The sequence below is a fragment of the Balaenoptera musculus genome, chromosome 16 (assembly GCF_009873245.2).
Source record: "Balaenoptera musculus isolate JJ_BM4_2016_0621 chromosome 16, mBalMus1.pri.v3, whole genome shotgun sequence".
In the NCBI taxonomy this organism is placed as follows: Eukaryota; Metazoa; Chordata; class Mammalia; order Artiodactyla; family Balaenopteridae; genus Balaenoptera; species Balaenoptera musculus.
This window is the reverse complement of record NC_045800.1, coordinates 15981161-16008286: the sequence shown is the minus strand read 5'-3', so window position 1 is coordinate 16008286 and position 27126 is coordinate 15981161. Positions and strand designations below refer to the sequence as shown.

The 27126-nt window shown below is 44.2% G+C and overlaps 1 protein-coding gene across 21 annotated transcripts in view; it reads right to left on the bottom strand.

Moving 5' to 3' along the window:
- ABLIM1 (actin binding LIM protein 1) overlaps positions 1 to 27126 on the bottom strand; it is a 328315-nt gene that overhangs the window by 88006 nt on the left and 213183 nt on the right. For all 21 annotated transcript variants that reach the window (XM_036828267.1, XM_036828284.1, XM_036828271.1 and 18 more), the window contains exons 5-6: positions 16827 to 16953; positions 15279 to 15372 (exon numbers count right to left, since the gene is read on the bottom strand). In XM_036828267.1, coding sequence (XP_036684162.1) covers positions 15279 to 15372; positions 16827 to 16953 — 221 coding nt within the window. The remainder of the gene's footprint in view (positions 1 to 15278; positions 15373 to 16826; positions 16954 to 27126) is intronic.

The following is a 27126-nucleotide window of genomic DNA, read 5'->3' as shown; positions in this document are numbered from 1 at the left end:
ATCAGCTCCTCTTTCAGATTTTATTTCTGTAACCACCTCTATATCTTCTAGGATAGAGAGAAAGACGATGGTTCATCTTTAAATTTACCAAGCAGATTTCCAAATGAAAAGAGCCCCAAATCACCACCAGACAGAGTCAAGAGTTTCAAGAGACCTGCCTAGTTGGGCAGCCCTTAGCGAGCAATAACGAGATGCCTTTCCTGTCGACCTGCCTTCTCTACATTCATGTGGATGTGATTATGGGAAAGAAAGTGAAGAATAAAGAATCAAAGGATGGGCTTAGGGATCTGTTTGAGGTGATGAAAATGTTCTAAAATTGGATTGTGATGATGGTTGTACAACTCTGTAAATTTACTAAGGATTATTAAATCACAGTTAACCAGGGTGAACTGCAAGGTATATAAATAAAGATGTTACTAATCAAAGGGGCAGGTGGTTAACATCTGTTCCAAAGGGACTCAGTCTATATCAAGGAGCTGATACTGGAGCTTTCACAGTCCGTAGAAGCTAAGAGGCCTCTTCATCATCATCCTAGATACTGAGAAAGACCCCATCTAGGCAAATGTGCTGGGCATTATACAGAACAATTTAACAGAAAGCACAAATCCTCCAGGGGTTTATACTTAACAGACCACACTCAGGTGGATGTGATAACAGACATTAACAGACAAGAAAAAGACATGTGGGCATTTATTTCCCATGTGAGGGAAAGGAACCAGTAATCAGTAGGGTGGTGAGGAATTTATGCCCAAAGAGTATGTGAAGGCCATGACAAAAATTCATAATGGGAAAAACAATCATTCATCAACAAATCTTTATTTAGCAGCTGCTAGATGCCTTGTAAAAAGTACCGTAAAAGAAAATACTTGCTGGAACAATGATAGATTGAATTTATGGGCATGTGGATGTCTAAAGTTAAGTGATTTAAGAAAATTTCAAAAGAAAGCATCAACATGACTATTAACTTGTACATCTGAAATAATCACATGTTTAACTACATCAGAGAGTAAATCGGTGGGGGTGAGCCTGACTCCTTCATTCAGGTAGGAAGTTATGAGCTCATTCAATGTGCTGGGCTTTTACAAAATCTTTTTCTTCATTTATAAAGGAAGAAAATGGAAAAAACATTCTTGAAGCATTGTATGTCAGGAACTGTCCCAGATGACTCATTTATAATCCGATTTAAGCCTTTAAAAGGTAAAGATTATCCATATTTTACAATGAGGCTGCTGAGGCTCAGAGAGTTTAAGCAACTTGCTACCCATTGCTCAGCTCTAAGTGTAGGCACTATAATCAAATCCTGGTGTGTCTGGCTGTGTCAGTTCTTTCTACTAACCACTCTTCCCTCTCCCACCCTACCTAAGGCCACTTTAAGCTCCAAAACTCCTGATTCTGTCTATGTTTCCAAGATGCCTGCCTGCAGCTTTGAGTTTTGCTGCAGGGCCATGAAAATAGATGGTTTATAAACAGTTTTCATTTGCAAGGCCACTCCAAAGTGTCCTTTAGGGAAAGGGATTACTGAACCAGTTCATTTTCTCTGGGCTGGATGAGCACCAGCCCTGACCGTCACTCCTCCTGGCACACTCTAGGCAGGTCCATCTGCTGGAATTGGCATTACATCCCTCACAAGGTGGGAAGCCATGAGTTGCAGGAAGCAAGCACGTTCAGGTGGAAAACAAAAGAGGAGGAAGCCTGTTCCTAGTAGGATAGGTAGCAGGGCAGCATCGCTGCCTGAGGCCAAGGGGACCAAATGCACCCATCTCCCCTGGAGCAGTCATCACCTCCTGGGCCTCGTGGAAAATTTCACATCCTGGACTTCCCTGGTGGTACAGTGGTTAAGAATCCGCCTGCCAATGCAGGGGACATGGGTTCGAGCCCTGGTCCAGGAAGATCCCACATGCCGCGGAGCAACTAAGCCCGTGCACCACAACTACTGAACCTGTGCTCTAGAGCCCGTGAGCCACAACTACTGAGCCCATGTGCCACAACTACTGAAGCCCGCACGCCTAGAGCCCGTGCTCCACAACAAGAGAAGCCACCGCGATGAGAAGCCCGCGCACCACGACAAAGAGTAGCCCCCGCTCGCTGCAACTAGAGAAAGCCTACGTGCATCAGCGAAGACCCAATGCAGCCAAAAATAAATAACTAAAATAAATAAAAAAGAGCAGAAGAGTAAAGACACCAAAAAAAAAAAAAAAAAAAAATTTCACATCCTCACCTAGAGAAAGTTGTGCCCAGAATAGAAGTTGTCCTGGTGACCTGCAGATGGTGCCATGTTTCAATGTCTACCCCCAAGTTGAACATTTGCTACAAGGGGCTAAGTGGACAAAAACATAAGGACAAAATACAGCCGAGGTAGCTCGAGACACCACCTTTTGTCTCAGCTGTCAGGAACCCAGAAGCTAGAGAAGATTCCTTGAGACCAAAGGGTTGCCCTAATGCCCACTGGAGATACAATCCAGATTTCAGGAGAAAGGCTGGATCTGGGTGTAGAGAGCCCTTTGCCTCTCTCACCATCCACCAGATGGGCAGATCCAACAGGGTGGCAGGCGTTTTCTAATACGGATGAACTTTCAGATGGAGAAATGGATCCAGGTCAACCCACAAACGCCAATTTACCTCATAATTAAATTAAAATTATGATAGTCAGCAATGGAAAATATATTTTTCTTAATTTTTAAAGTTTACAACCTACTTACAAAAATGATTTGAAGTGGAAAACAGCACATTATACGCATGCAATTAAACCAAACAGTAAAATGAAAACCAAAGAAACAGACAAGGTAGGAAAAAAGTGACCTAAGACATCAGTCACAAGAGCAAATGGAGACAAATTTCTCACTCTCACCTGCCTGTCCCTACCCATTCCTCAAGATCCAAAGCTGACTTCTAAGAATTGACAAGAATCTCTTTTAAACCCCAGGGCATTTATTGTGTGTGCCTCTTACTTGGCCCTCACACAACTGTGGGCCCCCAGTTATCTTTTGTGTACTGAGATACACTGTCAAAGATTGAACTCTTTTTCTGCTCCACCAAGAAATGGTCATGACAATTACCTTGAAATTCACTGAAGGTCACCTCTGCAGGGCAGGTGAGGCACCTTGGAATCGATCCCTTAGAAGAAGGGGTATAATCATCCCTTTTTGGGTTACAGTGGTGAAGGAGACATGAACAGAGCCAGGGGTGGGAGCAGGTGGGGAACAGGAGGAAGGGAAAGGATGGATGCTTTGGGTCCATGAGAATGCAGACACATGAGCCTTCTGAGGCTCACAAAGTGTTGGGTCCTGGAGAGGAGAAAGGACAGCTGAGGGGTCATCACTTCTGTGCTCAGAACAGTGGCCAGACCAGAGACCCATCCCTTCCCTGTACTTGTTGGTCACGTGTCTTCGCAGGCTGCCTCTCGGCTGTTGGGTCCTAGCTATTTCCAAAGTTCAATACCATCACTGAGAATCACCCTCAGACTGAAGATGCTGCAATAGCTTTGGGTACTCACGAGCCCTGGGTGTCCCCGGGACACTACGGGGGGTGTAATTTTGGACTCGGACACCCTATTACTTTTAGAAATGCACGCCTCATCTATCTGAGAACAAGTCCTAAATCTCACACCTTCTTCTGTGGCCCCCAGTGCTGGGCCATCAGCACATCCTCAGTTCTTCTTGCTGATTTCTCTGGAAGAGTCACATTACCCCACTTGGTTCGGCTGTCACCCCACTGCCACGTTGCACCAGCAAGAAGCTAAGCTCTCTGAAGTGAAATAACACTGAAAAACAGAACATCTTTTTTAACTCAAAATACAAAGTCTTTTCAAAATGTCATTTCCAGAGAAGAAAGCCCTTCCATTTGTGCTGGCAGAAATGGGTGCTTTTTAAAAATAAATATCGAATCTTTACTGCCTGTGAACAGTCTTCTGCTACCCTGGCAACACATTTCCTCTTATCATTAATGTAGGACAAAGTGGATAATTTTGGGTGAATCAGATAGATTTTCCTCCAATCATTTATCATGTCAATGTGCTTCTTATGCTCTACTGGGTCAATTCCTGATCTATTAATGATGGAAGGGACAAATATTAGCACTAAGTTATTCTTTGCAAATAAGACGTTGCAACCAACACATCATAAACCATACGTTGAATTTAAACTTCAGTTTGCTTTCCCTCACTGGGGAGATTATATGTTAATCAAGTCACACACTATGATCAGGGGCATGGTTCTGTGTGATGGCAACCTGTGACCAAGTGAGGGAATAAAACTTTAAATGCCCACAAAGGAAAGAAGGTGGTACATGATCTGGCATTAAGACATTTATTGACTTAATCCCCATTCTCGTCCTTTACCCACTTTCTTATACCTAATAAGTTAAGCTATCACAGACCAGAAGAAGGAAGAAGAGAGGGAGAGAGAGGAGTGGACTAACCTAGCTACTAATTAGGCCAAAGATTTTTATGTCTTTATTTTTCAAATCCTGCAGCCCTATGAGGTAGCAATCGTATCCTCATTTTACAGATAAGGAAACCGAGAAATACAGGATCCCAAACCTCTCTATCACCTTGTATTGAATATCCCTCTGCATAGATGGATAGATGTATGCGTATATGTATGTGTATCTATCTACCTACTACCTATCTACCTACCTACACTGAGATATAATCCACATGCCATAAAATTCACCCTTCTAAAAAAAGTGTACCATTCAGTAGTTTTTAGTATATTCACAGACTTGTGCAACCATCACCACTATCTAATTCAAGAACATTTCATCACCCCCAAAAGAAACTCCATACCCATTAACAGTCATTTCCCTCACCCCCCAGACACGGGCAACCACTAATAGACTTTCTGTCTCTACAGATTTGCCTGTTGTAGGAATCATATAATAGGTGGTCTTTTGTGACTAGCTTCTTTCACTTAGCATAATATATTCAAGGTTCATCCATGCTGTAGCAGGTATCAGGGACTTATTCCTTTTTACTGCTGAATAATATTCCATTGTATGGATAGTGTACATCTTGCTTAACTCATATTTAAGATGAGGCCATTTTTGCAGTTTATCGTTAAGCTATATTTTAAATGAGGAAAGGTGACCGGTGTCCCTATAATGGAATTGCCTCCCAGGCTCTTCTTGACTCTCCATTGAGCTCTGGGGAGTCCTAGACCAGAGCTTGGTGAAGAAAGCAAGCTCCCTCACTTGAGACAGCACCATCCATCAACAGTATTCTCCACGGGCCATGCCAGGTGCCCTGTGGAGCCTCCAGCTGAGTAAAGGAGACAAGGGAGAATGAGGCATGACGGTGTGGAAATAATACAACAGACTCTATGAGCAGGGTCCCTGACCTTTGGTGACATTTTACATGGGTAAAAAGGAAACCAAACAAGCAGCAAATGTTTACTGTCCTGAAAATAGATATAACAGGGCCACTAATGAGACACTTTCCCCATTTCACCAGGAATGGTAAATTTTGGTCCTTCTGTAAGTTATTTTGGGAGGCAAATTAATTACTTGTTTTCTGCAATGATTACTGCCAGATGGATCGTGAAGCAGCATGTGTGTAGGTGTGTGTTCCTATCTTCTGAGAACTGAGAGACCTGGCTTCTAATTGGGTTCTGTTACCAATCAGCCCCCAGGTCTCTGGCGCTCAGCAGCTTCATCTGTAGATGGAGGTCAGTAGGAACTGCTTTCATCACTTTACAGGCCTGTTGTGAGGATAAAATATTTATGAGATCATTTGTAAATGTGAAATATATCATACAAAAGCAGGCTATTGTGGTGGTTCACTGCCCACCGGGGCAGAGACCATCTCAACCAAGACTACAAATATTACTTGATTCTTTTCCTTTCCCTGATCCTCAAAAATATTTGGGTCCACAATTAAGGGGAAGGAGGCATGAATTCCTGGGAGTGCAGTGAGAATGAGAAGAATGAAATTAGTTTTCTGCATGAACACAGCTTGTTAGTCTTGCTTGCATTTATATGACATACATAGAACAAGAAAGGGGGGACTTCACCATTCAGACTGTCTTTGCAAATTACATCTTCGATGGTGACAAAAAGATTATCTGCCACGCAAGTGCCCTGGGACAGCCTATGTTTCCTCTCACTAGGTAACAGTTTAGCCCAGAACAAGATCTACTCATTGCTTGTGGCTGTTACAGCAGAACATGCTTAAAATACCTACAGCAAAAGGAAGGAAGGGGACAAGGGCCTCCAATTTATAACGTGAATTAGTTTCGCAGGAACATCATAAACATTTGTCCTTGGGCTTTATGAAAAAGGAGTTTTAATCAAAAAGTAAAAAAAAGTAAAAACAAAACAAGGTAAAACAAAACAAAGCCATCGGTTTTAATCCTTTGGAGAATCAAGGGAAAGGATTTGCTGACTCATGTTGTGATTCCATTTCCTACACTGCAGGGGTAGAGCAGGAGGGGTCTAAAGCCAGTCTAAGTCCTGTCTTTTCATCCAAGGCTTCCAAGTTAACAGATAAAGACAGGACAGTGTTGCCATAGGTATGAATGGAATGGCACTAAGGGGGCCGGAGGATTGGCCCTGGGCCACATTTGAGGGTCTCTCTCTTACATCGCGAGGCATTCAAATTCTAACAGACCCTGTCATACATTCTTCCCAGGATAGCACAAGTGGCATAGTAAACACCAAACCACAGAAAGACCTGGGCTACCAGCCCTTCTGGAAAGACAGGAGGATTGATTTCCTGGGTGTGGCGACCTGAGGAAGAAGGCCAGGGAAAGACTAGGAGCCCAGCCCTCCACTGGGAGGAATGCAGACACACCACGGGCCTTTGTCTCTGGGGCCAGAGCACACAGCAGGCTGGGCACACAGCTGGCCAGGTGCCTGCTGAGGGTGGCAATGCCTGCAGAGCCAGACAACCCTAAGAGCACTGGTCTTGAAGGAACCCGGGAGCGCTCGGTAAACACTGAGCTCCCTGGGGGAAGGGGGTTGTGCAAGAGAACAGACTAAGAGAAGTCAAGTCCAGCCTCGGTCTGCAGATGGAACAGCCCAGGACAGGGAAGGGGGCAGACATGGGACGGGCCCTTTTCCTTTACCCTCCAGACTTCTGTGTCTAGTTTGACATTGGCTTTTTTTTTTTTTTTTTCTGTACTGCATTCATTTTGCAACGATTTTGTTGCTGCTTTCTTTCTTGGGAAAGTTGGCAGGTAACAACCTGAACCCAGGAAAGGAAGTTTGTTGGAGTCAGAGATCTCCTAGGACCATCCACCAAAGATGGAAGGAAATTCATACCAAAGGGATGTCCCCAACGTCTATTGACATCTGTGCCCTAAGTCTGAAGTCTCATGTCATGTCCTGTTACCACTAAGCTGCTAAAGCAGAAGGGAGCTGGGTGGGGGGAGGGAAGGGAAGTAAGGACCAGGAGGAGGAAGGTTGCTTCAGAGAAGAGTTTAGAGGTGGAGATGGAGATAGAAGGCTATCGGCACACTCCAGTGTCTCACACGAATCTGCTTCTGGACTTCTTAGTTAGGAGGCAGGTTGTAAACATCCTCAGAATGCTCCTGAATTTCTAGGTTAATTAGCATAAGCTCTAAAATATGTGCCACTTATAGCAAGCCACTTGCTATAAATGGCACATATTTTAGAGCTCTAAAATATGTGCCACTTATAGCAAAATATGTGCCACTTATCTTGCTGTAAGTTTTTACAAAACTGAAAGCAAGCTAATGACAAATAAAACTACAGTCTGAGTGTATGCCACATGCTGAGTGTTACAGGCCAGTTTCCAGAAAATCTCTCCAGAAAAAAAAGAACTGCTGGCTCTGACCACTTAGATCTAAGACATGAGAATTACAGAACTCAGATCCTTAGAACCAAAGTAACTTTAGGAGTCAAGTGGTCCAAGTCTTGGATTTACATATATATATATATATATATATATATATTTTTTTTTTTTTTTTTTTTTTTTTTAAAGGGACTGGGGCATACACCTTAGCTGGAGGATTCAGTTGCCTTTTTTTTTTTTTTTTTTTTTTAATTTATTTTTGGCTGTGTTGGGTCTTCGTTTCTGTGCGAGGGCTTTCTCTAGTTGCGGCAAGTGGGGCCCACTCTTCATCGCGGTGCGCAGGCCTCTCACTATCGCGGCCTCTCTTGTTGAGGAGCACAGGCTCCAGACGCGCAGGCTCAGTAGTTGTGGCTCACGGGCCCAGTTGCTCCGTGGCATGTGGGATCTTCCCAAACCAGGGTTCGAACCCGTGTCCCCTGCATTGGCAGGCGGATTCTCAACCACTGCACCACCAGGGAAGCCCTACATATATATTTTTAATGCTTGTATTTAAAGAAAAAACTGAGGCTCAAAGAAATTGAGTGAGCTGCCCAAGGTCACATAGCTGTGATTTCCAGATCCAAGAGTAAATCCCTGATTTCCTATCCCCTGGAGCCCTTTTCATTAAAACACATGAAGGCTCTCCTCCCCACTCTCTCAAGCCAATGTAATGGGTAGGGCTTATAATATTAAGGAATAACGGAGAGAGAAGTTTAGAACAGGGTAGAGTTTCAGAGGTTACATGCCACTCCTTTTACCTGTGAAATGAAGATAGTCTCAAAGAGGCTAAATGATCTGTCCAAAATCACTCAGGAATTAGTGACATAGCTGAGCCTGGAGCTTCTTGATCATTGTCCAGGGACCCTCCTCCTTCTCAAATCTCCCTCCAGTGTCTGCTGGTATCTCAGGTAAAACCACACCCAGAGAAGTGGCCTTAGGACGCCTCCGATGCTTAGCGAGGTTTCAATTAAAACCACACCAGAAAAAAACTGAAACCATTTCCACTAAGATCAGGAACAAGACAAGGTTGCCCACTCTCACCACTATTATTCAACATAGTTTTGGAAGTGTTAGCCACAGCAATCAGAGAAGAAAAAGAAATAAAAGGAATCCAAATTGGAAAAGAAGAAGTAAAGCTGTCACTGTTTGCAGATGACATGATACTATACATAGAGAATCCTAAAGATGCTACCAGAAAACTCCTAGAGCTAATCAATGAATTTGGTAAAGTAGCAGGATACAAAATTAATGCACAGAAATCTCTTGCGTTTCTATACACTAATGACGAAAAATCTGAAAGTGAAATTAAGAAAACACTCCCGTTTACCATTGCAACAAAAAGAATAAAATATCTAGGAATAAACCTACCTAAGGAGACAAAAGACCTGTATGCAGAAAATTATAAGACACTGATGAAAGAAATTAAAGATGATACAAATAGATGGAGAGATATACCATGTTCTTGGATTGGAAGAATCAACATTGTGAAAATGACTCTACTACCCAAAGCAATCTGCAGATTCAATGCAATCCCTATCAAACTACCACTGGCATTTTTCACAGAACTAGAACAAGAAATTTCACAATTTGTATGGAAACACAAAAGACCCCGAATAGCCAAAGCAATCTTGAGAACGAAAAATGGAGCTGGGGGAATCAGGCTCCCTGACTTCAGACTATATTACAAAGCTACAGTAATCAAGACAGTTTGGTACTGGCACAAAAACAGAAATATAGATCAATGGAACAGGATAGAAAGCCCAGAGATAAACCCACGCACATATGGTCACCTTATCTTTGATAAAGGAGGCAACCATATACAGTGGAGAAAAGACAGCCTCTTCAATAAGTGGTGCTGGGAAAATTGGACAGGTACATGTAAAAGTATGAAATTAGAACACTCCCTGACACCATGCACAAAAATAAACTCAAAATGGATTAAAGACCTAAGTGTAAGGCCAGACACTATCAAACTCTTAGAGGAAAACATAGGCAGAACACTCTATGACATACATCACAGCAAGATTCTTTTTGACCCAGCTCCCAGAGAAATGGAAATAAGAACACAAATAAACAAATGGGACCTAATGAAACTTAAAAGCTTTTGCACAGCAAAGGAAACCATAAACAAGACCAAAAGACAACCATCAGAATGGGAGGAAATATTTGCAAATGAAGCAACTGACAAAGGATTAATCTCCAAGATTTACAAGCAGCTCATGCAGCTCAATAACAAAAAAACGAACAACCCAATCCAAAAATGGGCAGAAGACCTAAATAGACATTTCTCCAAAGAAGATATACAGATTGCCAACAGACACATGAAAGAATGCTCAACATCATTAATCATTAGAGAAATGCAAATCAAAACTACAATGAGATATCATCTCACACTGGTCAGAATGGCCATCATCAAAAAATCTAGAAACAATAAATGCTGGAGAGGGTGTGGAGGAAAGGGAACACTCTTGCACTGTTGGTGGGAATGTAAATTGATACAGCCACTATGGAGAACAGTATGGAGGTTCCTTAAAAAACTACAAATAGAACTACCAGACGACCCAGCAATCCCACTACTGGGCATATACCCTGAGAAAACCATAGTTCAAAAAGAGTCATGTACCAAAATGTTCATTGCAGCTCTATTTACAATAGCCAGGACATGGAAGTAACCTAAGTGTCCATCATCGGATGAATGGATAAAGAAGATGTGGCACATATATGCAATGGAATATTACTCAGCCATTAAAAAGAAATGAAATGGAGGTATTTGTAATGAGGTGGATGGAGTTAGAGTCTGTCATACAGAGTGAAGTAAGTCAGAAAGAGAAAAACAAATACAGTATGCTAACACATATATATGGAATCTAAGGAAAAAAAAAAAAAAAAGGCCATGAAGAACCTAGTGGCAAGATGAGAATAAAGACACAGACCTACTAGAGAATGGACTTGAGGATATGGGGAGGGGGAGGGGTGAGTTGTGACAGGGTGAGAGAGTGTCATGGACATATATACACTACCAAATGTAAAATAGCTAGCTAGTGGGAAGCAGCCGCATAGCACAGGGAGATCAGCTCGGTGCTTTGTGACCACCTAGAGGGGTGGGATGGGGAGGGTGGGAGGGAGGGAGACGCAAGAGGGAAGAGATATGGGAACATATGTATATGTATAACTGATTCACTTTGTTATAAAGCAGAAACTAACACACCATTGTAAAGCAATTATACTTCAATAAAGATGTTTAAAAATAAATAAATAAATAAATAAATAAAACCTGTTGAGATAAAAAAAAAAACAAAAAACCACACCAGAGCTCCAGCCTTCACCAGGATGATACTTGTGTAATTTCCCAGGTTTACTGGACTGGTGGCCCCCCCCAAAGATATATCCACATCAAATCTCTGGAACCTGTGAATGTTTGGAGAAAGGGTCTTTACAGATGTAATTAAGCTAAGGATCTTGAGAGGAGGGAATCATCCTGAATGATCCGGGTGGACCTCAAATCCAATGACAAGTGACCTTCTAAAAGAAAGGCAGAGGGAGGTTTGACACAGAGAGGAGAGGACACAGAGTTGAAGGCTCTGTGGAGATGGAGACAGGGATGAGGGTTATGCAGCCACAGCCACTAGGAGCTGGAGAGGCAAGGAAGGACCCTCCCCTAGCCTTTGGAGGGAGCACAGCCCCTGCCAACACTTCAGTTTGGGACTTCTGGCCTCCAGAACTGTGAGACAATAAGTTTCTGCGGTTTTAAGCCACCACTGTTACAAAAGACACAGGGAACTAATAATACATTTATAATCTCTATGGATAAAATCAATCAGAAACATAACCAAAAAAATCAAAGATCACAGAATGGATAGGCAAACTGTGGTACATCCATACAATGGAATATTATTCAGCCTGAAAAAGGAAGGAAATACTGTCACATGCTACAACATGGATGAACCTCGAGGACATTATACTAAGTGAAATAAGCCCATCAGTGGAAAACACAAATACTGTATGATTCTACCTATATGAGACACTCAGAGTGGTCAAATTCATAGAGACAGAAAGTAGAGTGGTCACTGCCAAGGACTGTGGGGAGAGGGGAATGGGGAGTTACTGTTTAATAAGTACAGATTTCAAAGTCATAAAGAGTTATGGAGATGGATGGTGGTGATGGTTGCACAACATTATGAATCTATGTAATACACTGAACTGTACACTTAAAAATGGTTAAGATGGTACATTTTATGTTATGTGGATTTTACCATAATGTTAAAAACAGGAAAAAAAAAACACCCCAAAAAGCAAGGATTACAGTATTTACAGCAAATCCAGAATCATCATGCTTTACCTACAGTGGGTCAGAGAATAAAAGGCAGAGGGAGGAGGGCAGAGTTTTGTGCTAGGAACCCAGCCAGGCTGACTCACGAGCTGTCACATGTCAGCTGTTCACTGTGCAGCACATTTTTCTAGATCACACACCCATCTGAGGGGGATGGCACACCCACTGGGTGGGTCTTGAATCTGCCCAGAACCCCGCTGCAACCTGCTCCCAAAAGCCCCACCTCTGCGGGTCTGTGTGGAAAGCGTCCCAGGCTTCGTCCTCATCAATGGCCCTCACGGAGGCCTGAAGCCAATTGGGTGAGGGGCCCTCACAGCCCCTGCAAACACTGGAATACTCGGGCCTCCAGGGAGAAACCAGAGTAAGCAGATGTGTCTTCAAAACAGCATGTGTCTTCAAAACAGCATCTAGTTTTACTGTAGATATTCCTTCCTACAGCTGTTGAACTAAATCTGAAGATAATCAACACCCCTCACCAGCCCTTTTGCCTCCCTAACTATTCTTGGGGGACATAGTCCCACATTTGGCCTGAGGAGATAGCTGCTTCCATCCACGCTGTCTACAAATGTGGTGCTCAAGCTGGGGGCTGCGTTCACTGTCTTCCCGCCTCTCTTGCTATAGCTCTGGTGTTTTAGTTATTTGTTTATTATTGAATTAGAATCGACAGACAATATTCTATTAGTTTTAGGAGTACAACATAGTGATTCGGTATTTTTACACATGGTTCATCACAGTAAGTCTACACTCCATCTTGTTTTAAAATGAAATTTCCTAATTGCTCCCAACTCTACAGGTTTATTTCAGACCTGTGCAGCAGATCAAACTTGGGAAGCCAAGGAAATGCTGTAAGGCCCCACTCAGAGCTCCTCACTCTGTGGAGGGACGAGGGGCACATTCAGAGGACAGGCGAGGACTACTGTACTTTGTGTCTTGGGATGAGACTGCTGGATTTTAAGCTACCCTCTGGATGGGTCACATGCATCTTCTCCAATAGCTTTCCTAGGGATGTGCATCACCCTGGGCCCCAAACCCAGCCTTGAAGTATCCTTGGGCTGGCAATAAAAGCCTTATTGGAAAGGCCATGAAAACTCCTCCTCGCCCCCCGGCTGTGTGTGTGTGCTGGTGGGCATCTACTTCTCAGGTGTCACTCCAGCTAGTGCCACCACTGTTTGGTGTCCAAAGCTCTCCTAACTGGCCTCCCTGTCTCCACCATTTTTTTAAAAAATTGAGGTGAAATTCACATAACATAAAATTAACCATTTTAAAGGGAACAATTCTGTGACATTTAGGACATTCACAAGGTTGTGCAACCACCACCTCTATCTAGTTCCAAAACATTTTCATTGCCCCAAGGGGGTACCAATAAGCAGCTACTCCCCATCCCCCGTCCCTACCCCGAACTCCAGGCAACCACCAATCTGCTTTCTCTCTCTAGGGGTCGATCTCCTCTGGATATTTCATCTAAATGGAAGCATACAGTGTGTGGTCTTTCATGACCGGCTTCTACCACTTGGCATAATGTTTTCAAGGTTCATACATGTTGTAGCCTGTATCAGAACTCTTTCCTTTTAAAGGCTGAACGATATTCCATTGTCTATATATACTACATTGTGTTTATCCATCCATCCATGGACTCCTGGGCTGTTTTCCCTTCTGCCTGCTGGGAGCAGAGCTGTTGTGAACATGGGGGCACACGCATGCATTTGAGGACACCCACCTATTCTTCACACAACAGTCTGATCCAGCCACATGACACTCTAGCCACAATCACTTCAACGCTTCGCACCACTCTTAGGGTAAAGCCAAACTCCTGAATGTGACTTTCGAGGTCCTCACGCTCGGGCCCCTCCCATTCCTCCAGCATCATCTCTCTCAGCCATGCTCCTGCCCAAATGACTTTGTTTCTTGGGTGTGCTGTGCTTGTGCTTGCCTCTGAGCCTCTGCCATTGCTGTTCCTTCTTCCCGAAACACCCTTCCCCTGAGTCAGAGGCAACCGCATTGACAACACGCACTTCCTTATCTCCCAAATCCGATTAGCTGGACTAGGTCTCAGCACAGAGCCAACGTCAGCCCCCTCTGCACTTCACGGACAGGACGGCATTGCAGAGCTTGCTGTGGGATTAGGAAGGCTACCCCAAACTTGGTAAAATCCCACAGAAGCTGCCCAGTGACACCTTGGGGGACTCTCGGATTCAGTCCTGGGTCCCTGAAACATACCCTGCTGGGAAGTTTGAATGAGATGAAGTGGATTCAGTGCCCTGGTGTCTTGCTGAAGCGATGTGACAAGTTGTTCAGCTACCTTCCAAGGACTCCACCGGGCGTCCTGACTCACCTCTGCTCAGCGCACATTCTCCGCCCTGAGACGCGGGACGGGTGTGAGGCAATCTCTACTTCTTCCATGGGAAATGTGCTAACACCCCACAGGCCTACGAGAAGCCAGGCAGTGACTCTCTGGCCTCTGGCCTCATGTCCACAGGTGGCCCCGGCCCAGGAGGAGCTCGGCTCAGCCCAGAGGCAGAAGCTGGTGGGGCCGCTGCTGAGAAAGCAGGAACCACGCTCCCTGGTGCGAGGCAGTCACACCTGAACCTGACAGGCTTCGGCTCAGCCTGGACCACAGGGCGTTCTGGGTCACACAGGATGTGGTTCTCTAAGGGTGGGGAAGTCTACGCCCTCACCTCCAATGACTCTTTCCTCTCTTAGCTTCAATGTGGGGCCTCTGCTCCCTGAGTCTGTACACTCCAACGTGTACACACAAGGGCGCACACGTGTACACGCACATACAGACACGCGGGCACACATACGCACAGGTGTACCACCCACACACATGGCTCTAGCACGCTCTTCATTTCCTCTTTTCTGACTTCTAAAAAAAAGAACAGTTTAATATAACCTTTCCTACTACATAATTCCTAACAGACTCTTTTTCATTCTTTTTTTCCCTCAAATTCCCCATCCTTCCAATTTGCACACGAGCACTCAGTAGGCACTGCCCGAGAACACAGCACCACACAGTAGGTCTCTAAGCGATTCGTCATCTACAACTACTCTTTCCTCCACATGTGAGAAGAAGATGGAAAAAAATGGGAAAAGAGACCCCCGTGTATTTTCCAGGGCCTTGAGGAAGATGACGGGAGCTTTGAGGGAAGACCGTCTGTCACTTACCTCCAGGACCTTGCCAGTGATAAACTGGTGGCAGGCTTCACATTTCACCCCGAAGAGCCCCTGGTAGTCCTTTTCGCAGTACGGAGCGCCATCCCTGCAGGACAAACAGCGTCAGCTCCTGAGAAGGCCGAGGGCAGGAAAGACACCCAGACCCCATTTCTCTCCGCCCTCCTGCACAGAACGGTAGCAGAAGCTGTTTCTCTCCCACCCAGCACTCACGTGTCTGGAGACCTGGTCAGACAGGGTCAAAGCCCACAAAACCAAATGATCCAGAGAGAACGCTGAGGTTCTCCAAGCCACGTGGAAATAACAGCCAAAGGGTTACGGCTGCTGATTCCCGTACTGCCTCAGACCTAACTAGCAAAAACCTGGAGTCTCTCTCTCTTGCAGCACCAGGCCAGATGGGCTTCAGCTGTGGTCCCAGGGTCCCTCTTCCTCATCCCCTCTCATTCAGCCTCCTGCAACCTCCTTCATTTCCCTCAGGACACAGTGAAAAATATCATGTTCTATGTGTGCCATCGCATGGAAGAGTTAAAACGTGCCACTCAGCCCAGTTACCTAGCGCTGCACAGCCGTCAGTGTTAAAGGCCGAGCATTTCTCTCTTCTTGCTTTGGCTGTGCATCAGAATCACCTGTGCAGTTTCTCCCTTTCTAATACTGGTGTTTGCTTCACCCCAGACCTGCAGAATTGGATTTCTAGGGGGTGGGGCCTAAGCTACTTCTTTTGTTTGTTTCACTATATTCCTGCGTTAAATTCATTAAAATTTTTTTTGAATAGGTGCTGGTTGGAGACCATTTTTTAAAGTGGATAGGGGACAATTTTCCCTCACTGCTACTGGACCCTCCCCCCGCTCCATGCTCATTCTTTCCTCCTTAATTTTTTTTTTTTTTTTGGCCTGGTTGCACGGCATGTGGAATCTTAATTCCCTGACCAGGGATCAAACCCCGCGCCCACTGCAGTGGGAGTGCGGAGTCTTAACCACTGGACCACCGAGGAAGTCCCTCCTCCTTAATTTGAAAGGTAACCACTGTATCTAGTTTTTCCAGGTTACATTAAACAAAAACAAAAACTTCACCTGCTTTATTATCTACACCAGCATCTGACTCTAATGAACCTATTTCCTGGTGGTCCTAATGGGCTCCGTGCCTAGACCCTGAGTGTTTTTTTTGGGGGGGGCAGGGTCTACAAATATGTCTGAGACCTGGAAGGAGGGTAAAGGTTTACTAGTTCCAAATAGGAAAAAAAAATTAGCAAAAGTAAAATTACTAAATGCTTAATTGGTTACAACATACAGCCTACAGTCATGTCAGCTTCATTGTTACATTAGGCAATGATGAATATTTCATTAAACTTATAGTAGGCAACAACAGAAGAATAAAATTCTCTTCAAGAGTTTTATAGCAAAAAGTTCATATTGATTGTGGGATGTGAATGTTTTTCATTATGTCTGATGGGATGGGGTGGAGACCCGGAGAGCAGGGCCTACAGAGGGCCCAAGACGGCCCCATCCCTGCTGAAAGGATCCATGCCCCAGGCCCCAGTCTTACTTGCTGATGTACTCCCCGGTGAGGACCTTCCCGCAGGACTTGCATTTAAAGCAACCCAAGTGCCACTGCTTTTCCAGAGCCAGAAGCGCCTGCCCATTCTTGATATCTCGTCCACAGCCAGCACAATCTGGAAAAAAGCAGCCACCAGTGGTTACTCTACGTTTGTTTTGCTAAATCCAAGCATGCAGGCCTGCTCTGAACCCCAGTGTGCACCCACCACACCCTCAATAAATATTTACTTAAGCACAATTTCATTCCGCGTTCTCTCCCTGCACGAAACCTTCCCCAGCAGACTCGCAGGCCCCATCCTCACACAGGATGGGAACGTCATAAACCTCCGTGGATCCAAGGGCATGGAGGTCCTTCATCACTTTATTTCCTTGGGGGTGATTTAAATACCCTCTGAGCTCCAGCCGGCCCAGAGAATATTTAATTATAGCGTCTTGGCTGTGATTTTAAGAAAGCTCTCATCGGCCTTTATTAATTGAGGGCCCATGTGAGTAGCTAAGCACCCCATGCTGGATGCGTCTCTAACACTATGTATGGGACTCTTGGAAGGCTGCCCGTAAGTCTCATTTTTGTAAACAGGACTCTACTTCCTTATCAGCCTAAACCAGACTTCGGAAGATTTGTGATCATCAATTCAATGGCTCGTAATTCCTTAGCTTTCGATTCTCCGTGACAGGCTCCTGTGAAGCAGACAGAGGAGAACGTGTTTCTTCATGGTAAAGAGTGTGGGCCCTGGAATGAGACGACCTGGTTCTGCACCCCAGCTCATGTTGGCTAGCCACGTGACCCAGGCCGGTTCTCCCCTTTTCTAAGTCTTGGTTTCCTCATATGAAAGCCAGGATGCTATTAGTGCCTGTCTCAAGTTCTCTGATGAGGAATCAATGAAATAAAGGACTTAGAGCTCTATAAACATTTGCTATTATTACAATTGCCCTTATTCTGATTATTAAAAACATGGTTGTTAGGGAAATGGAATATTTAAGAGAACCCAGAAGAATGTACAGGCGTACCCCATTTTATTGTGTTTCACTTTATTGTGCTTCAAATATAATGCGAATTGAAGGTCTGTGGCAACCTTACCTCAATCAAGTCTATTGGCGCCATCTTTTCAAAACCATTTGCTCACTTCATGTCTCTTTTGACATGTCTCACATGTCATGTCTCATGTGTCATTTTGGTAATTCTCCCAATTTTTCAAACTTTTTCATTATTATTATGTTTGTTATGGTGATCTGTGATCAGTGATCTTTGATATTCCCGCTAAGACTCGTTGAAGGCTCAGATGATGGTTAGCATTTTTCAGCAATAAGGTATTTTCTAATTCAGGTATGTACATTGCTTTTTTACACAGAATGTTTTGCGCACTTAATAGACTACAGAATGGTGTAAATATAACTTCCATACGCACTGGGGAACCAAAAAAGTTCATGTGACTCATTTTATTGCTGTATTTGCTTTATTGTGGTGGTCTAGAACTGATCCCACCGAATAGGCAGTATCTCCGAGGTCTGCCTGTAAATTGGTACAACCTTTCTGTAAAGCAATTTCTGTAAAATCAACGTACCTGAGAAAGTGAAAGAAAGCACTGTTGGCACGTTGCTCATGATGTCCCCAACTGATCATAAAAAACACTCACGGAATAAAGAAATGTGCCTCTCGGTACACAAAACGATTACACACACCCCTTTTCTGACCACATCTGTGACTGCTGCTCCTGTACTAAGAATGACATTTCTAGCCCAACTTGAATTCTCTCTCCTTCTAGAAAAACTTCCCTAACAGTACCCAGCACAAGCCCAAATCCTATAAAAAGTTCCTCTAAATGTCATCCAGAGATAGCTCACAATTCTTCTCGTTTTCTCCCTTGGTGTGGTTTGTTAAGTACACTTGATTTTTTTTTTTTATTGATTACAGGTGTGCTTCTGGTGACCTCTGGTCAGTGGGTATTTACATAACCTTTATATTCAGCAATTTCATGTCTAAGATTTTATTCTACAAATAAATTTGCAAAAGAATGTGCATGTGAGTGTATGTGTATGTCCATCCCCTGAAGAATATATATTCATCCTCTACCACATTTTTGTAGCAATAAAGCTGAAAATAGCCTATGTGGACATTAATGAGAAACTGGTTACATTGATTACAGTATGGTCAATAATGGAATACTACATACCACTGAAACGAATGAGGTAGATTTGTGTGCTGACATGGAAAGATGTCCAAAATAGATTGAGTAAAAAAAAAAAGCAAGCTGTAAAACAGTATGCATAACATAAGCTCATATTTTTTTATCACGAGAATGTAAAAAAATGCTGAGCAAAATATTTATAAAGTTAAAAGTATATCTACTATACAAGTTATGAATATTGCAGATTAGAATTTCTTTAAGTATAGCCCATTATAAGCTGAGTGTGTATTATATGGTCACAAAGCGTTACATATTTTTTTTAAAAGCTGGGATTTACACGATTCCCAGCAACTCACCAAAAATCTTTCAAAGGGGACCACTCATCTGGTAGTTTACTATAAGATAAAATGGGGCTTCCTTGGTGGCGCAGTGGTTGAGAATCTGCCTGCCAATGCGAGGCGACACGGGTTCGAGCCCTGGTCTGGGAGGATCCCACATGCTGCAGAGCAGCTGGGCCCGTGAGCCACAATTACTGAGCCCGCGCGTCTGGAGCCTGTGCTCCGCAACGGGAGAGGCCGCGATAGTGAGAGGCCCCCGCTTGCCGCAACTGGAGAAAGCCCTCGCACAGAAACGAAGACCCAACACAGCCAAAATAAATAAATTAATAAATTAAAAAAAAAAAAGGAAGGCCATGATATTTGCTCATAAATACAATTTTTAAAGGTCAGGAGCACAATATGGATTTAAGATGAAGTGGCAGGTTTTAATCCAAGTGAACTGAAAATTTTCTTCATTCTTCTGATTAGATTATGCCCACTAGGTGGCAATAAGGATTTAAAATAATACGGAAGATGCTGGTTGATAGAATTATTAAAGCAGAAAATAAACTTTAGAGATGGGTTTTCAATTCTACAACTGAAGACAGTCAGGCTCAAGAAGGTCGGTGGGGGCTGTTGGTATCTCCCCTGCATAGCACTGGGGTTGAGGGAGATCAAAGGTGCAGGGACGGCGAGAGGGCTGGCTTTAGGATTAGGAAGACTTGGGCTCTAATTCGGAAAGTTATTCTATCTGACCCCTCATTTCTTCATCTGGGAAATGCTGACCCACTTCTCAGGTTGCTGCGAGGAAGAAGAGAAACTCTGCGTCGTGAAGTGCTTCATATAACACTTAGAATGCTTGGTACCTGTTGGGCGCTCCACGTGGTTCCCCTTTCCTTGGTAGCAGCCGATGGGACTAGAAACCAGGTTTCTTGATTCTGTCTTGCTCTTTTTATAAGCACATTAATGCCCAGATACCCCAGAGCTCTGACAGCTGCTGAGACAATTTGAGTGCAATAATGACCTCTCTGATCATTCTGCACTGAGAGCTTTGGTGAACCAGGCATCGTGTGAGCGTTTTATAGACATGGCATAGTTGTTTTGAAACAGTAGTTGTTTTTCACAATCTTTATTATTCCTCACAGTCATGGAGTCAAACTGCCTTGCAGTCTGGAAGCCTCTGACCTCACAGGTGGTGTCCTGAACCTCTCAGATCCTCTACACCCTGCAGTGTTCCACGGAGGGCACATGTTCTTCAACTGACCTTGATTATGTTTCATGAAGAAGCATTCACCGAGTGTGACCACCTAGAGCCAGCCAGCTGGTGAAACTGGGCTGGAAGTAAAGGCTGGGGATGAGGCTCCTTCATCCCAAACCTTAAGACATAAATCAAGCAAATCAACAAAGATGGCCTCCTGGAAAGTAGGATACTGGCCCAGCTGATTCAAAGTATTCCAGTGTATTCCACAGAGGTTACACATTCATTCCTCTCTGGACAAAACTTTATACTCCCCTTAATCCTGATGTCACGCTGGGGAAAGTGGAAAAGATGCTGAGATAAAAAGATTTGTGCTGATGGTTTGTGTCTCCTATGCTCATTCCAACTAAGCTCTTTTATAAAGAACAAAATGTCCTCGTCTCTATCTTCATGTTTTTCAGCTGTTGAGAAAATTGTTTCCACATCACTGAAGCAGCTGCTGATAAATATAGAAAGCTGGTGATTGGCGCTGGAATTACTGCCAAAGTCAGAAATAGGTGAATATGGAGCAGCATCAAGGAAATCAAACCCTCTAGCAACTCGCTGGTCTTCTATCAGGGACGCACAACGACCAAATGTGAAAACAGAAGAAAACTACAACAGCCTTAAACGCTCTGCCCCCAAGCCTTTCATTCTTGGCACCAGGAGCCAAGAGAAAAGCAGGGATTTGGCTACTTATGTCCAAGTTAAACTAATATCCATGTACACACCTGGTTCCATATTTATATCATTTTGTTCAAAGTTAATAAATATCCTTGAGAATAGGGATCCTGTCTGTCTCCTTTAATCTCACTCTTTTTTTTTTTTTTTTTTTTCGGCATAGGGCCATGGACACCTGGGCTTCAAAAGTACTTAAGTCGAAGAAGGTGACAAATGGCTCTCTGGAAGGAAACCTGTGTTCTCATGATGTTAAGAAAGATGTCATCACTTGGGCTGCCTTTAAGGTCCTGTCAGCCTGGATAGCTATGTTCTTTTTAAGAACGATTTCTGCCTTCCTAGAATTTCCCATTTGGAAAGGGTAAGAGCCAAAAAGATGTCTTACTCTGTGAAGATGATTTTCTGGAACAGAAGGCTGAGAAATGGAGCTACAGAAAAGGGAACTTCGTGGTAACTGAATTCCCAATCATCCCTGCCTTCCCAGGCTTCTGTCATGTCTAGAACCATCAGTGGAGGTGGAAGCTGCCATTCACAGTAGCCACCCATCTGCGACCAAAGCTTCTAGAATATGGAATGGGACTTTTCCTAGTGTCTTGAAATTTGGGGCTATGTATCATCTTAGAGCTGAAAACAATGATGATAAATTTTCCGTCTTCCAGAGCAGGTGGCTAGGAACATCCTTGCCGGATTTACCAAAAGATAGTAGAATCTACCTGATGACTCTCAACCCCTACTGCCTCCCTACCTCTGAAATCAGAAATTCACAAAGGCATGGAGGAGAGTGGGCAGGGAGCTGTCCACACAGCAGGAATGGGGTGTTCCCTCCCCTCTGCTGTGAGAGGGATTAGAGGACCCCGGGAGAGGGGGGGGACCAGCCTCCCGCTCCCCACCTAGATGTTTACTGAGTGGGGGTGCTCAGGCCCTGGTGCTCCTGTGGATCCATGAGGAGCTTGATGTTAGAGTTCTTGGGACAAATTGACCGGACTGTCCTGGAGCTTGGTAGCGTTCATGAACGAAAAGTCTGGAGCCTGCTAAGTCTGGAAGATTTGGAAGGCAGGAAGCCGGCTGGAGCCCCTCCTCTTAATGGCAGGCTAAGGAGAAGACAGAAGTGGGAGAGGTGTGCATGGCCACCATTTGGCTCACTGGGGATGCACTTGTGTCCTGTGGCTGGTACCCACGCCCAAGCATCTTGAATGAACCCACCTGAGAAAGCTGCCTGCTAGGCATTAGTAAGAGGTTATGAGGAGTAGGACCTGAGGCTGGGGAGGATGGAGGGGGTCTGTTGAAACAGGTTAGCCAGAAATTGCACACTTTTGTCAAGGAACTCAAAATGGGTCCTATTAAAAATTCTCCCTAGAGTTAGCTGAAAGACAACAGTTACAACACCTTGTCCTCTGTACCTCTAATCCCCCTCCCCTCTGCCCGGACTCCCAAGGAGCCACAAGCCGGACAGGAAGGAGTAAAGAAGTAGAAGAGGCTGTGCCCCCTCCTCACTGCAGGTCTCCTATTTTGGTCCGGCCTGAGCTGGGAAAAGGGTGCAGCTCTGATGTGGACGTGAGAATAAAGTTTTCGACTATACTGGACTTTTTAAGAGCTGAAAGTGACCAGAAAGCTATGGGATCTGCCTAAGATGTTATTAAGGGTGAGAAAGGGAGCTCTGATAGAGGATAATAAAGGTAGCAACAGAAAAAAATAAGACTACTGTTTTGTCCCACTAGTGTTCTGGCCCATTCTATACGCTGATTGTACAACGCATAGGGATTAAGGACCTCAGGGGCAAAGAGACCTGGGGTCAAATTCCAGCTCTGACACGGAACCAAGGGACCTTGGCAAGCTAGGGTAACACTGGGCTTCAGTTTCTTCATTTGTAAAACGGGCAGATGAACAATACCTACCTTCTGGGGCTGTCATGAGAGTGGAGAGAACATGTGTGTAATCCCCCAGCAGAGTGTCGGGCACATGGTAAACAATCGATGTCTGTCCTCACACTTGCAATAATCTCAGAAAACCTGCATTTCATCTTCCCCTTAACAAATAACCAAGACCCACTGTGAGCCTCTGGAAAAGGCATTTTGGTTTCTCTGGTTCCACAATCATCATCGTCCTATTAACATTATTATTGTTGTTGTTATTATTCACGCTTTAACTTTGAAAAGATCTTGCATACGTTATCTCAGTCCTCCCTTGGGGCTCCCGCTAACCTGGAGGGACAGCGATTATCCACACAAAGTTCCAGAGGGACTTTGAAGACTTCTGGTGTGAAAGTTTCATTTTGCACACAGGACAGTAAGGCCCAGGGTGGGCCCAAGCTTTGCACAAGGTCACACAGATAAACAGCTCCCCATTAACTGCAGAGTGGAAATCGACTGTTCTCAAATGCACTTGAACATGAACCCAGGCCTTTACGGGGCTTTTCTGGGTTTAAAGCTCCAACCATGCATTTGTTCCCCTGGTCATTGCCTCTTCTGCTGTCAATGAGCAAAAACAGCCATCATGGAGCTGCAGCATGAGGTTCACTTGTGGGTACAGAGAATCATCGTGAAAATAATGTAAATCGTAGGAGGGACTAGAGAGAGACTTCACTCATTTAATTGATGCTTGCTTAGATACTGAGATGTTATAAAATGTCCATAGAGATTTTAAGTCAATTCAGAGTATTTGCTTCCTTTACTGTAAAGTTTTAAAAATTAAGAATAAAAATATCAAGTTTCAGTATTGATACTGTTGTCCATATAAGTTCCAGAAAATTCAAGCTTCCCCTGGAATCCCTCTTTAAAAATGAGAATAAAAAAAGAAACTCTAGTTGTCATCAACAAAGATAAGCACATAAGTTCATGGCTATACATGTGGATGAAAAATAGACACAAAATCATTTCAGATATAGGGTTTTTTTTTTGTTTCTGTTTCAAGACACTTCACTTACTATATACTGTTGAGTCTTTCACACTGAACTCATAACCAACAGCACTATAACGCATACCTGAAGGAAGCTTATGTTGCACACATATTTTCTCCATAAGACACCTCACCGCCTTCCGGGAACGAACAGTAGCCAGCACTTCATCACTACGTTTGGGGCATTTTAAGCAGTGAAATCAGCAACAAAAAGCACAAAAATATCATATAACCCAGCAATTTCACTCCTGGGCATATATCCAAAAGAACTGAAAGCAGGGACTGGAACAGATATTTGTACACCCATGTTTGTAGCAGCACTATTCACAATAGCCAAAAGGTGGAAAAAACCTGAGTCCATCAACAGATGAATGGACAAAGTGTGGTGTGTATATATATACAATGGAATATTATACAGCCACAAAAAGAATGAGGTTCTGACACATGCCACAACATGGCTGAACCCCGAAGACATTGTGCCCAGTGAAATAAGCCAGACACAGAAGGACAAACACCACATGATTCCACTTATATAAAGTAATTAGAGTGGTCAAATTCATAGAGATGAAAAGTAGTACAAAAGTTACCAGGGGCTGGGGGGGAGGGCAGAAGGGGGAGTTTGTGTTTAATGGGTACGGAGTTTCTGTTGGGAATGACGAAACAGTTTGAGATGTAGAGAGTGGTGATGGTTACACAATGTTGCGAACGTATTTACTGCCCCTGAATTGTGTACTTATGAATGGTTAAAACAATAAATATTATGTTATAAAATCTTACCACAATTTAAAAAAGCACAAAAATACAAAAAATGCTGCCCTAAATAGACCTCGAAGAGGACACATGTTTACAGTGTAAGAGCTGAAAGAAGAAGGCAGAGTGTCCCCATGTTCCAGGTCAGCTAGGAGCAGGTGAAGTCGGCTACTCACATTTTTCACAGCTCTGCGCTTGTCTGTGAATGACCAGAAAAGTGTGGGAGTATTTTTTTTTTAATTTTAGAATTTTATTTATTTTTTATACAGCAGGTTCTTATTAGTCATCCATTTTATACACATCAGTGGATACATGTCAATCCCAATCTCCCAGTTCATCCCACCACCCCCCCCCCCACCGCTTTCCCCCCTTGGTGTCCATACGTTTGTTCTCTGCATCTGTGTCTCTATTTCTGCCCTGCAAACCGGTTCATCTGTACCATTTGTCTAGGTTCCACATATATGCATTAATATACGATATTTTTTTTCTCTTTCTGACTTACTTTACTCTGTATGACAGTCTCTAGATCATCCACGTCTCTACAAATGACCCAATTTCATTCCTTTTTTATGGCCGAGTAATACTCCATTGTATATATGTGCCACATCTTCTTTATCCACTCATCTGTCGATGGGCATTTAGGTTACTTCCATGACCTGGCTATTGTAAGTAGAGCTGCAATGAACATTGGGGTGCATGTGTCTTTTTGAATTATGGTTTTCTCTGGGTATATGCCCAGTAGTGGGATTGCTGGGTCAGCACAGGAGTATTTGTTTTGGTGTTACAAAGAAATTTTAGCGAGTAGGCAAACTGGCAAACACAGAATCTGCAAATAACAGGGATGGACTGTATTTCAAGAATGAAGGAGGAGGCAGAGAGCAATGTCTGGTGACACAGAGAGGAATCCCAGTGGCGGGAAGACAGTTAGGCAGAGATCAAATCTCCCACCCCCATCTTCTCTCCATCTCCCCAGCGTTGTCTTTAAAGCCTAGCTTTCTCTTTTTTGTCCCCTATGCAGAGTGATGTCTCTCATTGCAGGTCTCCCTGTCTTTGGGCATCTTGGGGGCAGGAGGCGAAGATGGATCAACCATACTGGGAGGGCCAGAGCAGGGCTTGCCAGGGAGGGGGCTGCAGAGGAGATCAAGGAATTGATGGATGGGGAGAGAGCCATTGTTTCTGTTCTGACTGAATCAAAATGAATGAACCGGGCTTCCCTGGTGGCACAGTGGTTAAGAATCCACCTGCCAAGGCAGAGGACATGGGTTTGAGCCCTGCTCTGGGAAGATCCCACATGCTGCAGAGCAACTAAGCCCGTGAGCCACAACTACTGAGCCTGCGCTCTAGAGCCCACAAGCCACAACTACTGAGCCCATGTGCCACAACTACTGAAGCCCGCGTGCCTAGAGCCTGTGCTCTACAAGAGAAACCACTGCAGTGAGAAGCCTGCACGCCGCAATGAAGAGTAGTCCCGGGGCTTCCCTGGTGGCGCAGTGGTTGAGAATCTGCCTGCTAATGCAGGGGACACGGGTTCGAGCCCTGGTCTGGGAAGATCCCACATGCCGCGGAGCAACTAGGCCCGTGAGCCACAACTACTGAGCCTGTGCGTCTGGAGCCTGTGCTCCGCAGCAAGAGAGGCCGCGATAGTGAGAGGCCCGCGCACCGCGATGAAGAGTGGCCCCCACTTGCCGCAACTAGAGAAAGCCCTCACACAGAAACGAAGACCCAACACAGCCAAAAATAAATTAATTAATTAATTAAAAAAAAAAAAAAAAAAAGAGTAGTCCCTGTTCACCACTAGAGAAAGCCCGCGTGAAGCAATGAAGACCCAATGCAGCCATAGATAAATACATTTATATTAAAAAAAAAATGAATGAACTAATTCTTTCCTCTTAGCATATATTTCTACCAACTCTCTTCCCAGCTCCTTCTCTTTTTCCCAAGCAGGTTCTGGGCCACAGGTGACCTCTCTATCCATCTGAATCTGGGAATTGGATGACAGGTGGAACCCTCAGGAACTCCTGCTCCCCGAGCTGTCCCTGGGTGGGCTCTGCCCTCTGGGTTTCCATCCAGCCCTGGGATGAATCAGATCAGAAGAACAGAGGGCAAGGAATCCACATGGCCCAAACGGGATCCAGAACCAGAAGCTGTCCTTGCTTTCCTGCTTGCAAATTAAAAAATAATAACAACTGAGCAGTTGGAAAGAGAGAAAACGAACATTCAACATTCCCCGTAGCCCCTGGGTAATTAATTTTTGCTGGGTGTTTTGTTGTTGTTAATTTAAATCTA